The sequence below is a fragment of the Agelaius tricolor genome, unplaced genomic scaffold (genome assembly GCF_023055355.1).
Source record: "Agelaius tricolor isolate 1412-34295 unplaced genomic scaffold, bAgeTri1.0.p SCAF_2, whole genome shotgun sequence".
NCBI lineage: Eukaryota > Metazoa > Chordata > Aves > Passeriformes > Icteridae > Agelaius > Agelaius tricolor.
In genome coordinates this window covers 13562956-13577596 of record NW_027269262.1, presented here as the reverse complement: position 1 = coordinate 13577596, position 14641 = coordinate 13562956, and the positions used below count along the sequence as shown (strand labels likewise).

Genomic DNA, 14641 nt, shown 5'->3' with positions numbered 1-14641 from the left:
TTTACTCTCATCTGCTTTCTCTTTTAGGGAAGGCCTTGAGAGAAGTGAACCCAGGGAACAGCACGTTCCAGCGGCAGTGTGCTTGTACGATGGGCTACCACTGGAACGAGGGCTGCGACTGCTGCCAGAGAAATACCATGTGTGCTCCCGGACTCGGAGTCAAGCCTCCTGGTAAGATACAGAAAGGGGATGTACAAAGTGAAATGTCCAGCTCAGGCCTGATGGATGAGGCCAGCATCGTGTGGGTTGTGACATTAGAGAGGGTCCTTTAGACTCTCAGATGACAACAGAAGATGCATGTCTGAGTTGTCATTACTACTGCATGTAATCCCCCTGGACTATTCACATTTTGAAGGCTCCTGCTTCCGTAGTTTAAATAGTGTCTTGGATCAAGTGACTTCTGCAAGATATCACATGGACATGGCAGTAATTGCAAGGTGTCCAGTACATTTCTGATGTTTGCTGAGGTGTCTGACCGTGAGTCACTAGGTCATGCGTTGCTCCTGTATTCAGAGAAGCACTCTTTTGGGGGTTGTTCCTGAGGTCAGATTTGCAATCTGGTTTTGTGCAATGACTTTGCTTTGCCACTTTTTAATGTTACAAACAAGTTGAAACTGATTAGCACTTTTCAGGTAGCTCATGTATTCTGTTTTGCATGGCTAGTAGTGCAAAGGTTTATTACAGACATTTAATTTAAATCTAAAACCAGATGCAGATGTTTTGTGGGTGGAAAACAGAGAGTTAAGTTCAGAGTGAACACTAGGAACAGCTGCACCAGGCATAAGGAACCCCAGAAAAGCAGCAAATAATAGAGAAATGGAGGAAGAAATGCTTCATGTGTCTGGAGGAGAGTTGCTGTTTTTTCTCCAGCCTAACAAATCCTGATACAGCATTTTGTTTACTGTGGCTTCATAGAAGTGACAATACCAGTCAGTGTCACTGTCTGTGGCACAGCATCATCATGAGGGAATAAATAGAAGGGGAAGGATGTAACAGCTGTGTATTATTTTTCAATAAATAACACAAATGGCTCCTGATCATTTCTCATTTTGATCACGTAGAGAAATGCTCAGGTGAGACTTTCTGGGGCTTACATGAGGCTGTGATTGCTGCCCTAATACAACCTAAGACCCCACTCTTTATGAAAGCTTTTAGGGGAATTGAGGGAGGAGAGTGGAGCGGGAGGATGGGAAGCATAGTCACCTTCCTCTCACTTGGAAGGAGCCCACAGAAACTCATCTATGACATTTTTCCTTCCTACACACAGTGCAACAAGACAGGGACACAATGTGCATACCATGTCCCAGAGGCTACTTTTCAAAGGTCTCTTCATCCACTGACGAGTGTAAATCCTGGACCAAGTAAGTCCTTGGGTATTGTAAATGGAGCACACCAGCCAGAAAGCAGGGAGAAGCTTGGGCAAAAGCATTTCTCAGTGGGGTGGTCCAGACTGCCTGTAGAGCACATGGAGCATCAGCATTGGCTGTGCAGTGATGAAGGCGTTGTCAGGCTGAAGCTTGAATTCTCCTTAGAGGAGAACAAGAGAGAGCAGTGACAACAGGACTGCTGAGCCAAAAATAAAGTATCTGAGATTCTTAGGGGTGGAGAAATGTCATGTTTTACAACAGAAAGTACTGCTCTGCATAAGTGTAGGAGGCACAAAAAGCTTCCTTGGGAGAACCTAGCCTCTTTGTCTTTCTTTTTTAGTTGTACAGCTCTAGGAATGGAAGAAATTGTGCCTGGGACTGACAAGTCTGATGCAGTTTGTAAACAACGGAAGATGCCTGAGCCATCAGAAGATGGTTTGTGTCCTCATAGGGGTTGTTGATTGGAAAGTAGCAGGGAGGAGGAGGGAAGTGATTATTAGAGGTTTGGGCTGACTTAAATCCATTCTCATTGTGGGTGACTCTAGGGAAAGCAGCTGTAGACCAAGACAGTGTTCTTGGATGGAAAATCTCATCTTTAAAAATTGTTTCAGGCTTGGTGAATCTAGGCCCTGTGTCCACTATTAAGCTGAGTTTGACACCTCCCACTTAAACTGCGTGGCAGCATTGCTGTTAGAGCCATGTTATACCCATGACTCCATCACATTTACAGCTTGTTCATTTTTATGTGCTTTCCATACACACATTACATGTATAAAGACTAGCAGCTCCTCTCCTTGCTTATTTTATAGCAATGGATACAGTCTCAGCCTGATCCCTCTCAGGTATCCCTTCTTGCCCACTGTCCATTTCCTTCTTCAGTGTGGATATGGTGCCAAGGAGGTTGCTTGCCTGACACGCAGTGATCCATCATAACTTGAGATAAAGGACAAATTTCTCCACCTGTATCTCCATGAAATGTGTGTCCTCTGTCCCCTGAGTGAGATCAAGCTTACCCCAGTGGCCTGCTGGCAGCTTGCAAGGGAACATTGAGAGAAGCCTGACCAGACAACATTGCTCTGTAACACCAAGATTCTGGTTTTTATGGAAATGTCTTGGTACCAGGTACCATCAGTGTGGCTGCTTGTCACAGAACTGCATGAGTGCTAGAGTTACTGTTCTTATTATAGAAACTAAAGATCAAATAGAAAGGAAAAACAACCCTCTCCTGTAGAAGAGCAGGTAAAATGAGCAAGGATTGTCTCTCTGCTGAGTGCAGGCTGTGTTGATGGCGCTATCTCTTTTACACCCTGCAGGAACAAACAGGATCTTGTACGTGTTGATTGTCGTCTTGTTTTTTGTGACACTAATTGGCATTGTCGTCTTCATCGTATACTACAAGAAGAAGGGGAAAAAGCTGACAGGTACATCATAACTAATGGTATTCATGGGTGTGACAACTGTGGCTCTCTGTGTGCTCTGATTTCATGGGTAACCAACAGATTAAGAAGCTCAGGAATTACACTGGAAGTTCTGTGCCATCCCTATGTCTGTCCATATACATATGCTTTATCTAGCACAAAGCCAGGCCAAAAATTCCTTTCCTCTAGGCAGGCAGTAATTTACAGTGCACTACACTTGACCCTGAGGAGTGACCATCCTCAGGGCAGACATGAGTGTGGTTGGAAGGAGGAGGGCTGGTTCTGGGGGCTTTCATAGCAGCCTGGCTGCTCTGCAGCACCTGGAACAGCTAACCCCTTGGCTGAAGGGAAGCAGAGACAGACAGAAGTCCTGTCTTCTTCACCTTACTTTCCCTCCCACCCAAAATCCTGCATCTGGACAGGTTAAAATATGGACTTCAAGACTGATGTGTATTTGAGAACATGATGGAGATGATGTTTTTAGCTGAAGACTGAAGTTCTGATGAGGTATTGAAGAAATACTAGAAGGTAATAATATGAATAGTTAAAGTAGAAAAATAGAAAAATTCTAGCCAAAGGCATACTGGATAATAGTGGGATACTGAGTTTATTATTTATAGAATATAAATACCTTCATATTCCTCCATTCTATGTTAAGCCCTGGGTGTCTTTAGTGAAGGACATACAGAGGTATTGTTCTGTTGGTTCTTAATTTTTTTCCCCTAAACATGGAAAACTTTTTCCATCATTTCCTTTTCCAAGTGCTAGCAATTTATGAAAAGTTTTGGGAGCAGTGGAAAGGAAGACAGAACTCACTTCTTGTAAAGTATATTTCAGCCCATGTTTTAGAAATAGACTGCCTCTGCCACACTAAACATGGGTTGTGCTAAATCTGGAATTTCTGGCATGGGCTGGAGGAAATGGTGACTCTCTTGCAAACCAAATACTTGCGATGCAGAGCAGGTTAGGGGGGGAATGCAATTTCTTTGGCTTTTTTATTGCCCTGCTGCTCTGCAGTGACAGAGCAGCATTTGCCCCTCATTGCCTTTGCATGGGGAATCCTGCTCACCCGGCCTTGGAGAATTGCAGGCTCAGGAAGAAGCCCTTCCTGCTTGTTGTGGGTACTGGTGGTAAATCAACATCAGAGCAACAGAGTCATTGCTGGGAACTGGCTGCACAGCTCATCTCTCTTCAGCCATGCAAAACCATCGTAAACTTCAAATGTACATGGGGCTTGAGCCCTTCAAAATCTCCTGAATTTATAAACAGGAACCAAGAATTGCTCATTGCTTCAGTTGTTGCTCTAAAGCATGTTGGACTTAAAGGTTTTCTTTGGGAGATACTCCAAAGAAATTGGAATTAATTTCCCCATTAAGCATACCCTGATTAAGTAGAGTATGCTATATTTGAGGCTGCCATCCTGTGGTTTCAGTGGTTTACCCTCTTCTCTCCAGGCTTCTCACTCCTGTCTGGGAAGAGCCTTTGGGCCATCCATGTGACTTCTCTTGAAATAGAGCATTTCTGCTGTGAGCAGGTCGCTGTTGGGCCAGTCATAGCTTGGTGTGACATATGACCAGGAAAGAAACCCCATTTGATGTGGAACACAGTTTAACCATGGTCTATTTTGGGAGTTTGGAAACATTTGTTCCACAGAAATATATCCCTGTTCCAGTTACAATGAATCCTCAGCTAGACCGATGCTGGGACACTTGAGCAGGCAGTAAAAACAGGCTTGCTGGTTTTATTTAATATGATATTGTGGGTTGTGGGTGTTTAGGTCTGTGGTTAACTTAAGTGCCTGCTATATGTTACAGCTACTCTTTTGTTTTCCCTACAGCAGATCTACAGAACTGGGCTAATGAAGTGTGCAGCCAAATAAAAGGAACAAAGGTAAAGTCAAAGATAGTAGCATTTTCTCTTTGTTTTTTGTTTTCCTCCTGGCATTCCTGACACCCCTTCTGAAGCAGACTCCATGGTGATCTTTGGCTAGAAAACCAATTTTGAGTTCCTCAAAAATTGCTCATGACTTTGGCTTTTTCAGTCTGGTTTTCTGTAAATGTGAGGCATGTGAAATCACCATTCACAAATAGCTTCTGAACCTGCTCTCTGGTTTTAGCCAGTTTTAACAGAGATAAAGGTCTTGTGATTATTTAATATTTATGGTGAGAAGGTTAATCATGAACCCACTGGTCGCTGAACACCTGAGACTGCCTGGGAGAGAGCCTTTCTAAATCCTAAGTGCAGGAAAAACTTCAGCTGAGTTTGCCCCTTGTTACATACCAGAGTACTCACAGGGAAGAAACTTGGATTTGGGTCATGCCAAAAATGCCAGGCATGCAAGAGATTAAACACAGAGCCATCAGCTAAAGAAACTGTTTGACTTCTTAATTCTAGGGAGGAAGAAATCCTACTTGTGCATTCCAATATGAAAAAAATAAGAGCTTTTGCTCTGGAAGAACACCAGCTCCATGCTTGAAACAGATGGTAGCACTGCTTCAAGTTCATGTGCACAGCCTGCTTAACACTGTGGATGTGGACTGAGGTGTCCCAGATGTCCCTCCACCACTTCTAGGAGCTGTGATGAGTTTAGCTGTTGAAAGACTCCAATTTCATAGCTTAAAAGAAAAACCAAACATAGAAAAAAACCCACCTTTCTAAGCAGGCAGTTCCTCTTTTGTCTAATAAGTCTTCATGAAACCTCCTGTCTTGGCAGCTGCTCAGGTCCTCTGGGACAGAGGAGTGAATCAACAGCAATTAGTGGCTGGCAGCACTTACACTCTTTTCTATCCTGGAAGATCTGAACAGATGCTAGAAATTAAAGGTATCAGTTCCCAAACACCCTTAAAGCACAACTTGTACAAACTGAAGAAAACCCCTGAAGTATTTCCCACCCTTTTTTTTTGGAGCTGCTACCAAAAATGTAGCTTTACTTTGTCAGTTATTGTGACAACAGGATGTTATGGGCCTTTGCATTTTCTTGTCCTAACCTTTCAGGTTTATACAACCTTGCTTGCCTTTTCTTCTAGCTTGTCTCAGAACTTCTGAATCAACCCAGGTTCTTTCTTCAGTCATTGCTGACATTAAAAATTCAGCCTCCAGTAAGGCCTTCACAGACCAATAGCCCTTCAGACACATGGAAGTGTTTCCAAAACCTAATAAGCAGTGGGTCTTACTAATTGTCCCTAAGGAACAGCAGAATCCAGCAACTCTTCTAGGTTTACTAACTTTTCTAGAGTGGCCTTGAAGAAAAAGCTAGGAATAGTTGTCTCACGAGATGGAATGTTATTGCTCCCCAGGCCACCAGATTCCATTCTCAGCACCTGCTGAGCCCAGCATCACCAGTCATGGTTTCACAGCAGAGTAGAATTGCACATCAAGACTCAAATATAGCAGCACTGCTCAACCTCAGCAGCTACACACAGAGGAAGGATCTGCCTTTTCCTTCTTTGTCTAAAAAATAATTCCATATCGATCTATTTGTTAAAGACATTTTTACTTTTAATTTCTTTCAGGAACTCCCCAGAGATGCACTTGTTACTGTGAACATCACAAATGCTCCTGTCCCCCAGACTGCTGAAGGCACATGTCTCCTGGTCCCCTCGGGCTCTCCTGTCCCTGGAAAATCATGCTGCACCTCTGGTCACACTCCTTGCAGGAATGGGGGCCCCAGCACAGAGCCTTGTGAGGCAGGAGAGTTTTCCGTAGTGACCGAGACTGATGATTACCAATTCCCACCAGTTCCCACGGAAGACGAGTACATGGATAAGGACCTCAATAACACTGATTATTTATCTTTACTAAGTCAGACTGCAAGTAAAACTGTGTCATCATTTTCAGAACCAATGGAGGCAGGGGAGAATGACAGCTTGAACCAGTACTTTTCAGGTATTGGGAGCACAGAGGACGTATCAGTCTCTCCAGGCTTTTACCCTCCCTCCAACACAGATGGCACACACATTGCCACAGACCAGCTTCTACAGAAATCTTGCCAACATGCCCACAGTTGCCCGAAGGAAACAGGCAACAAAGACACAGATCATTTTGCAACAAACTGTGACTCAGAGAAGATCTGTGTGAGGTGTGGCATTTTGTACAGAGAATCTCCCCAAAAGTGTTACAAACCCTGTTGTGCTGCGGCTGACAGCATCTCCACCTCCCCAGAAACTGGTTCCTGTGCCCAGTGCACCTGCGGTTTGAATTTTTTCTCTGCTGGTCAGAGCACTCTAGCAAACAATCTTGGTATGGAAGATGCACCTTCAGATAGTACCAATGTGAAGTACCAGAACACAAACAGAAGCACTTCAGGGACACAGAGCAGCACTTCAGGGATAAACAGCAGCACTTCAGACCTCCCTCCAGCATCTGGTAAGCCCATTAGGCTTCACCCATACACAGCTGTATAGGATTGTCCTCTTTGCTAGCTCAGTAGTATTCAGAGGATCTGATTTAGGAGAAGAAAATTATTCTTTTTCACTAAATTGCCCTGAAGGTAGTACGAAAAAAATTCTGAAACTGTAAGGCTGTTTGGTTTGTATTGAATTCTGCAAGAAGAATGAGCCCTGCAGGGGACCATTGTCCCACCCTGATCTAACCAGCAATGCAGACAGAACCCACCTTCTGGCTGTCACTGCAGAGGCCAGGCAGTTCTGTTAGCAGAACACAATGTAGGGATCTATCGGTTGAGCTAAGGAAGGATGCATAGTGCTCAGGCAGATGCTTTTCATTCACCAGTGTGCACACATATTTTTGCCATTAGATTTAAGTCCAGTTACATTTATACAGTGATCAGTGAAACTCCAGCTGGAGTTGTAAGCTGGTGGCTGTGACTGGGTCTAAGAGATTATCTACAATTTTCTGCTTATGGCTCTTTCTCTTTGTTTTTATTTGCTGGGATATAAGAGTTCACATAAAATGGTTTCATACAGACACTGTTTCTCCATATACATATGCTTTGTTTCCTAAACAACTCTGAAACACTGATTACTTTACTAATTGTCTGCCAATTTATTAATTGAGTTAATATAGTAAAATTGTCAAATGAAAGGGAAGAAAAGCACTGAAGCAAAACCAGCAGAAGGGAAGTTACACGTCTTCTCTGAATGCAACCTTCCTTCCCCGGACGTTTTTTCAGCACAAAAGTCTGCAATCTGCCTGTCATATGTTATTAGTCATTTTAGATTATAATCTCATAAAGTTGGATGGTCTATTTTTATTTATATCAGTGCACTGCCAAGCATAATGAGACCTTAGTGTTGAGTGGGACATCCAAGTATTACTGTAATACCCACAGCAGTTGTAAGCTGTTGGCCTTCCTTAAAACCATGTCGTGCCTTAAAATTTCTTTCAGAGACATTCTTGTCAGTCTGCCAAAGCCCCAAAACAACACACTTGAAGGCCCTTCCTCTCTCAACATGCATTCCATATGGGAATCTGAAAGTGTGTAGCATTCATCTTCTGAAGAGCAGAGACTTTCTGGGCTTCAGTTTCCTGAAATCTTGACGCAGTTTCACTCTCTGGTCTATACAAAATGCAGCAGGAGTAAAGAGAACACAGATTATCTTTTTTGTTATTGTTGGATTCTTGAGGTGCAACTGAAAGACAAGTTATATTTGGTACTTTTCTTTCTAAATATGATGCAAAGAGAAAGAGAAAATATTAAGGAACAATAGGGCAAATGGGAGAGCTTGGATATAAGCGCTGTGCTAGCAAGTGCCATCTTAGATCTGCAGCACAACTCTTTACATGGGATTTTAATTGTGTCTGTGCCTTTGGATATGTACATGCTATAGTGCCATCTGGTGAAACCTGAGCACAGATACCGGGTTCCTAATTTGCCAGCTTTTTGCATGATTACAGGAAGATACTGACAGAGCTGTGGGCAGTATCAGAGCGTGGGTTAGTTATCTGTGGGTAACCTGGCTTGTTGGCAGAGTAATTTTTCTGCCCACAGAATGGCCATGCTCTCCTGGCAGGGCCTGGTTGCATGAGGACCGAGACAGGGCTTAGCCACAGGTTCCGCACTGAAGCAGCCCAGGCATGCCAGGGCTGCACGTGTGGGTGATCAGCATCTGTCATTTTGCTAGGCATTGTGAAATGCCCAGATGGAATAAGTGTGCATGTAAAATAAGTTTCTGTAAAGCTTTTCAAAGCAACTGGAGCCACCAGGCTTTGCACACAGTTATGCTAAAACAGAATGGTACAAAAAAGGGTGGGTGAAAAATGGGAAGAAAAAGACCATGGTAAATTCCATGAAGTTTTGGTCTTAGTTCACTAACACTCAAAGTGACAACAGAACTGGTAAACTCTGTGCCTCCTTTGAAACAATCCTAGAGGACCAAAGTGGACCTCTGGACAGGTGCCCCTTCCAAGGCTCACCACAGGAGATGGAGGTAAGCCTTCAAGCAGTCCTTCAAAGCTGCTCACAAGTTCTTCTCACAAGCCCGGAGGCAGTCAGAACATGAAGGATCAGTTCAGGCCCACCTCAAATCTTGTGCAGGGCTACAGCGTAACATGAGTGCAGGAAAACTTAGCTGACTCATAATTGGGACTGGTTTTGCAAAGCCTTTCACTTCCAGATCCCAAACCAGCCTGGTTTGGCAGTGACAAACAGTTCTCACCATCTAGAGGCCATTAAATGTCTCAGAGAAAATTATTTGCCTGCCTTGTTCCAGTTCTTAGTGGACAATTACCACAGAAATTAATCTGTCTTTGTTATTAATATCAAATAGTCTGAAGAGATCAAAAGGCTGAAACATTGCAGAGAACAATGCCTTCATTCTGAATGTGTCCTTTATAATTTTCAGGTTGGAAGCACTTCTCTTGCACAGTGTAGGAAGCTCTTGTGTCCATTTTCTGTGTTTTCAGGCCTTAAATATCCTTTTGTTTCAGCATGTTTGCCAGCCACATTCAGCTAAACATTAAAAATGTGTTTATCTGCCTTTTTTTTTCCCTTCCCACTGTCACATATATTTCTAAATTTTTGATCTCGTGCTGAGCACTGGTAACTTTATTCACAGCACCTTTTGCAAGTGACAGGGAATCTGTTTAAAGACAAACAGTTATTTTTGTACTGCCATTATGCCCAAGACTTTTATTCATGGCAAACAGCCACACTGAATCAAACACAGGGAAAACACAATTTTTCCCAGCAGGGAAAAACTCCTGCAGAGAAAACCCTTATGGACATCTCATGTTAATCAACAGCACGTGGGGAGAAAGCAAAGAGCTAGCCATGCAGTGGTTTAGGTGAAATAAATAAGATTGCTTAGGGGGAGCCTATTGGAGAGACACTTGAGTGCTGCCCAGACTCAACTCTGAGCAGGCACAGATCCTGACTCCACACAGCTGGAGACCAGTGCCCAGTGCTGGTGTACAAACAGCACCTGTGGCCACTGGAAAAACAGCATTTCTCTGGGCTGGGCTGTGTTTATCTGCAAGGAAAATGGGAATGTCTCGGGTGCAAGTAATGATGAAGTGAAGCACAGCAGGAAAAACATTTCTTAGAAAGGGTGTTGACAGGCTAGGAAATTTTTGTTGGTTTCTTCAGTTTATTTCATTTTCAAACTTCAGCAAGCTTGTTAGTTTGATGTTGGAAGTTTGTTCTCAGTTACTTTCTTTCTGTTCTGAGGAAAGTTTATTAATTCCCAGAACCTGGTCCTGCTGTCACTTAGGTCAGCAGCCCAGTCCTTGAATAGCAGAAAGATTGCATTTGTACTGAAAAATCTCTAACCTCAGGCAGACTGACTGAAACCATAAGTTAAGTTGCTATAATATAGAGTCTGTCTCTTCAATGGCATCAGTCTATATCCAGCTAAATCCATGCAGAGGCTAGATGGGTGCCAGAGTGTACATACCTGGAGGATCTGGACTATATAACATAATTGTATAAGCTCTGTGGTTTTTGGACACTATGTGACTGTGTGATCTGATGTTAAGTCTTTCAGTATTTATTCAGTAAGCCTGCTACCTAACCCAAATGGTAGGATTGATTGGGGGTTTATTGCCTCTTTGGTTAACAGTGTGATTTCTGGGACTTTAGGAAAAAAATAAATCTCATAATCAGAAATAATTAGCATTTCCTCACAAATGCAGGCAGAGGCAGATTGGACACAGCTTTGTGCATCACACAGCACAGGGGACACGAGATCATCACCTTCTCTCTGGCTTCCCAGATCACAGCTCAGAGGGAAAATGTTTCCAACCCTTCCAGACATGCTCCTTGCGTATGACAGACTTTGTCCTGAGGAGATGAAAATGGAAATAATGAAAAGGTCCAGTGGAAGGCATTGATTATAGGAGCATCCTCATGTCACGGGGGAAAAAATAATGGAACAAGAACAAAGCCACCACAGCAGATTAAGTTCACTACACTAAGCATCCACCTTGTGAGGGGAAGATATTAATCATGTGTGTCTTCTTTTCTCTCCTGTCCTTCCTCAGGAAATGTGACTGGAAACAGTAACTCCACCTTTATTTCAAGTGGACAAGTAATGAATTTCAAGGGCGACATCATTGTTGTCTACCTTAGCCAGAACTCTCAGGAGGGGGTGGCAGCCTCCTCGGGGCTGAGCGAGGAGAACGTGGGCAGCCCCGTGCAGGAGGAGAACCTCAGCCGCTGCGAGACCTTCGCCGGCAATGCCCAGCACTACAAGGAGAAGTGTGCGGAGCTGCAGGGCGCCTGCCCGGCCCCGGGGAGCGGGGGGCCACGGTGGCCTGGTGGAGCCCTGGCCCAGGAGTGGGGCCCCTCCTGCGGCGGACAAGCCTCCCAGCCTGTGCAGGAGGAGGGGAAGCTGGGACACTTCTCGGAGAAGGTGTTGAACTGAGGGGACACGGTGTCCTTGCTGCGGGCCAGGGCGCCGGCACACAGCCCCCGACGGGGTGTGGGGCTGCTGCCGTGCTGCCAAAATCCTGGGTGTCACAACACACTGGGAGACTGTTGCTGCCCCTGGTGTCTCCTGGGAAATTTTACAGCTGGAAGGACCCTCATGGCACACATGTTGGTGGTGGTGGTGGTGCTCTGGGTGGAGGCCGATGAGGATGGGCATGCGCGTGAAGCCAGGCACGCTGCCCCTGCTGCAGAAGCAGCAGCAGGGCTTTCTCCTCTCCCCTACAGGGAGATGGGCTTCCTGCCTGCCCCCTGTTCCCTGCCACCTCTCCCTGGCAAGTGGCAGAAGGGAGCTGAGATCCATCGACCTGGGGACTCTGTGAGGAGGAGAACACTGCTGGCCAGGTGGGCAGGATGCTCCTGGAGAGGGGACAGTGTGGCCAAGGACCGGACTCATGGGGCCCCTGAGCTGTGCCTCAGGGTTTCTTTTTTGCAAGTAAGCTGTACCCATTTTGCTGGGTCTTGGAGGTGGAAGGAAGCCATGGTGCTGCTGCAGCCTTTGCCTCCCTGTGGTGATGTGGCAGGTGGCATCATCCCTTTCCATCTTTCCCCAAGGAAGCAGACACTCCAGTCCCAAATCAGCACCAGAGCCAAAGTCCTGGGCTGCCCCTTATTGACTTGTGGGTATAAATAGGTGTGTGTAGTGCTGCCACAAGAGGATGATAACATGCAAAATACAGCTGATAAGCCTTAAAAGCATATCAGATTAATCTCGAGCAAAGAGCATTTATAGTGACCCTGATTCACCTCTGCCTTGTTGCACCTCTCCAGAGGAGTTCAAACCTCTGGAGATGAGAGTGATGTGTGCCTGGTACATGGCTGCAGGAATAACACCACTATAATTTAAGACAAAGAGCTGCTAGCAGAAAGAGATAAAGGAAAAAGGGTCTGTGACAACCAGCTGTGGATGTTTCCAGGAGTTACAAAGATGGAGAATTCGGTCAGGGTCAAACACCTGTTCTTTTACCTGCCCAAACAATTTTGTCATTCCCTTTGCTATTTTCATTAATAGGCAAAGATTTACTTAGGTAGCATGAAGCTATTTCCAGAACTTGGCCTGTGTGAGCTGAAGTCAGAGTGTAGCCTCTGTCGAACTGACAGCTGATGAGCAATGGGACCAAAGGTTTGGCATTTAAGAATAATAGTAGTTGTATTTAGAAGAGAATCTTGGCTACTCAGCTGGCTTTGGTTCATGTCCAGTATCCTGCAGCCTTCTCCAGCAGCCACTGTGGAGAGAAAGATGAAGGGAGTAGAGTCTCAAGGAACTCCCAAAAGAAAAAGAAACATTTTTAATGATTTCCTGACAAGGGAAAATTTTCTGACATTCTCCTGCAGGTGTAAGTGCTGCAGGCATCTATCTGCAGCTGGGGCCCTCAGGAGGGCAAGTGCTCTGTTTCCTGCCAGACAGCAAAGGGGTCTCTTACCTAGTGTATCTTTGGCTTCCCTGTTGGAAAAGGTCTCTGCGTGGGAGGGCTTCTTCCCAGGAAGGTTTTAAAGTTGAGGGGTTCACTGCATAGCTGCTGTTTGCAGTAGTACTGCTCTGTGGGGAAAGAGTACCTACAAAGCTGATGAGGTGATCACTGCGTCACAAAGAGCTTCTCATGCATAAAACAAAAGGATGGCCTTAGCCACCTTCACCTCTCAGGAGAATACTTCTGCATTGTTTATATATCTGGGATGTAAAGTTCAGTACAAATGTGCAAGACTCTCTCTTGAGTGACTGGCAAAAAGGGCAAATGAGCAGCCAGTCTCACTTCCACCTCTCTGTGGCCTTCAAAAAACTAGATCACCCTAGCCTAGACTCAGACAGGCAGGTAGAGTGTCCCATTCAGTGATGGCCAAAGCTACCTCTGCCTCTCTGAAGGTGCGTGACTGAGGCTCTCTTGTCTGTGGGATTCTTTTGTCTTTCCTGCTGGATCTTTTACAACCTCTTTCTAGTGTCTTCTGGAATAGTTCTGTATCCCCTTGGCACCGGTACAATAGGGACAAGGAAGCAGAACCACCATCACCTTCAGGAAAGGTGGTATAAATATTTTCCTGCTTCATCTTAATTTTTTCAGTTGCTTTTTTCTGGAAAGCATTCTGCAAGACATCAGTCCTGCTGGAAAACATGCAACCAGCCCCATTTACAGGGCAGGCAGGACTGAATTCTTGCCCTCATCTCTGGGTAAATTACCCAGGTCTGTCTTTTTCTGCAGCTTCTTTCTTCCCTTGGTTTGTAAATGCCACCAGAGAGCAGGCTCAAAATCCTGTTTTGAAGGGAGGTAATGAGAATTTATTGTGTGTCCTCAATGAGGACACATTTTTCACTTGCAGAATTTCAGGTTCCTACTGAGCAAGGACTGAAACTAGGATCATCAGCAAGCATGAAGAAATGAGTCCCATATGGGAAACATGATGCACCAACAGACCCAGTTCTTTTTCTTCCTCCAGAGTCTATTCCAAAGTGAAAAAACAGTATCACAGCCATTAGCATGCTGCATGTTCCCTGGGTCTCTGCCTGACTCCTTAGACAAGGATCCCAAAGGGACTTCTTTATCCTCATGATTTCATTTGTCATCAGCTTGGAGCTGGGAGTGGTTTTTAGCATCTGTTTGTACAACAGGGACCTGTGCATTGGGCACTAATTTGGAGGCTTCTGGCTGCTATTGTAATACACATAATTAATGATAATAAAAATCTGAAATATCTATTTGAGAAAAGGTGAAGGTTTTATTTGAATAAAGAGGGAAAATGAAATACATTATTATATGCCTCTGCCTGTTTAAAGAAAAAGAAAAAAGAGCAAAATGTGAGCATAATCACGTTCCTAGTTAGGCTTTTGTAACATTTTCTGTATGTTGACAAGAAGTGCTTACCTTCCACAGTGCATTCTGCAATGCATATTCTGCACCTGCACTGAGCCTGATAGGAGCTCTCATAGACCTGGTGTGATAATGCTTTACTGCTGAGAACTAGGCACTGATTCCAAC

At 44.6% G+C, this 14641-nt stretch overlaps 1 protein-coding gene across 3 annotated transcripts in view; it reads left to right on the top strand.

The window, feature by feature from the left end:
• TNFRSF11A (TNF receptor superfamily member 11a) overlaps window positions 1-14412 on the top strand; it is a 28346-nt gene extending 13934 nt beyond the window's left edge. Inside the window, exons 4-10 of one of the 3 annotated variants that reach the window (XM_071453462.1) lie at window positions 28-171; window positions 1268-1361; window positions 1708-1802; window positions 2681-2788; window positions 4626-4675; window positions 6298-7150; window positions 11225-14412. In XM_071453462.1, the coding sequence (XP_071309563.1) occupies window positions 28-171; window positions 1268-1361; window positions 1708-1802; window positions 2681-2788; window positions 4626-4675; window positions 6298-7150; window positions 11225-11607 (1727 nt within the window). In that variant the 3' untranslated portion in view covers window positions 11608-14412. Of the gene's footprint in view, window positions 1-27; window positions 172-1267; window positions 1362-1707; window positions 1803-2680; window positions 2789-4622; window positions 4676-6297; window positions 7151-11224 lie in introns of all 3 variants that reach the window. The other 2 variants (XM_071453457.1, XM_071453463.1) reach the window with 2 other exon arrangements.
• The last annotated feature ends 229 nt before the right edge of the window (window positions 14413-14641 follow it).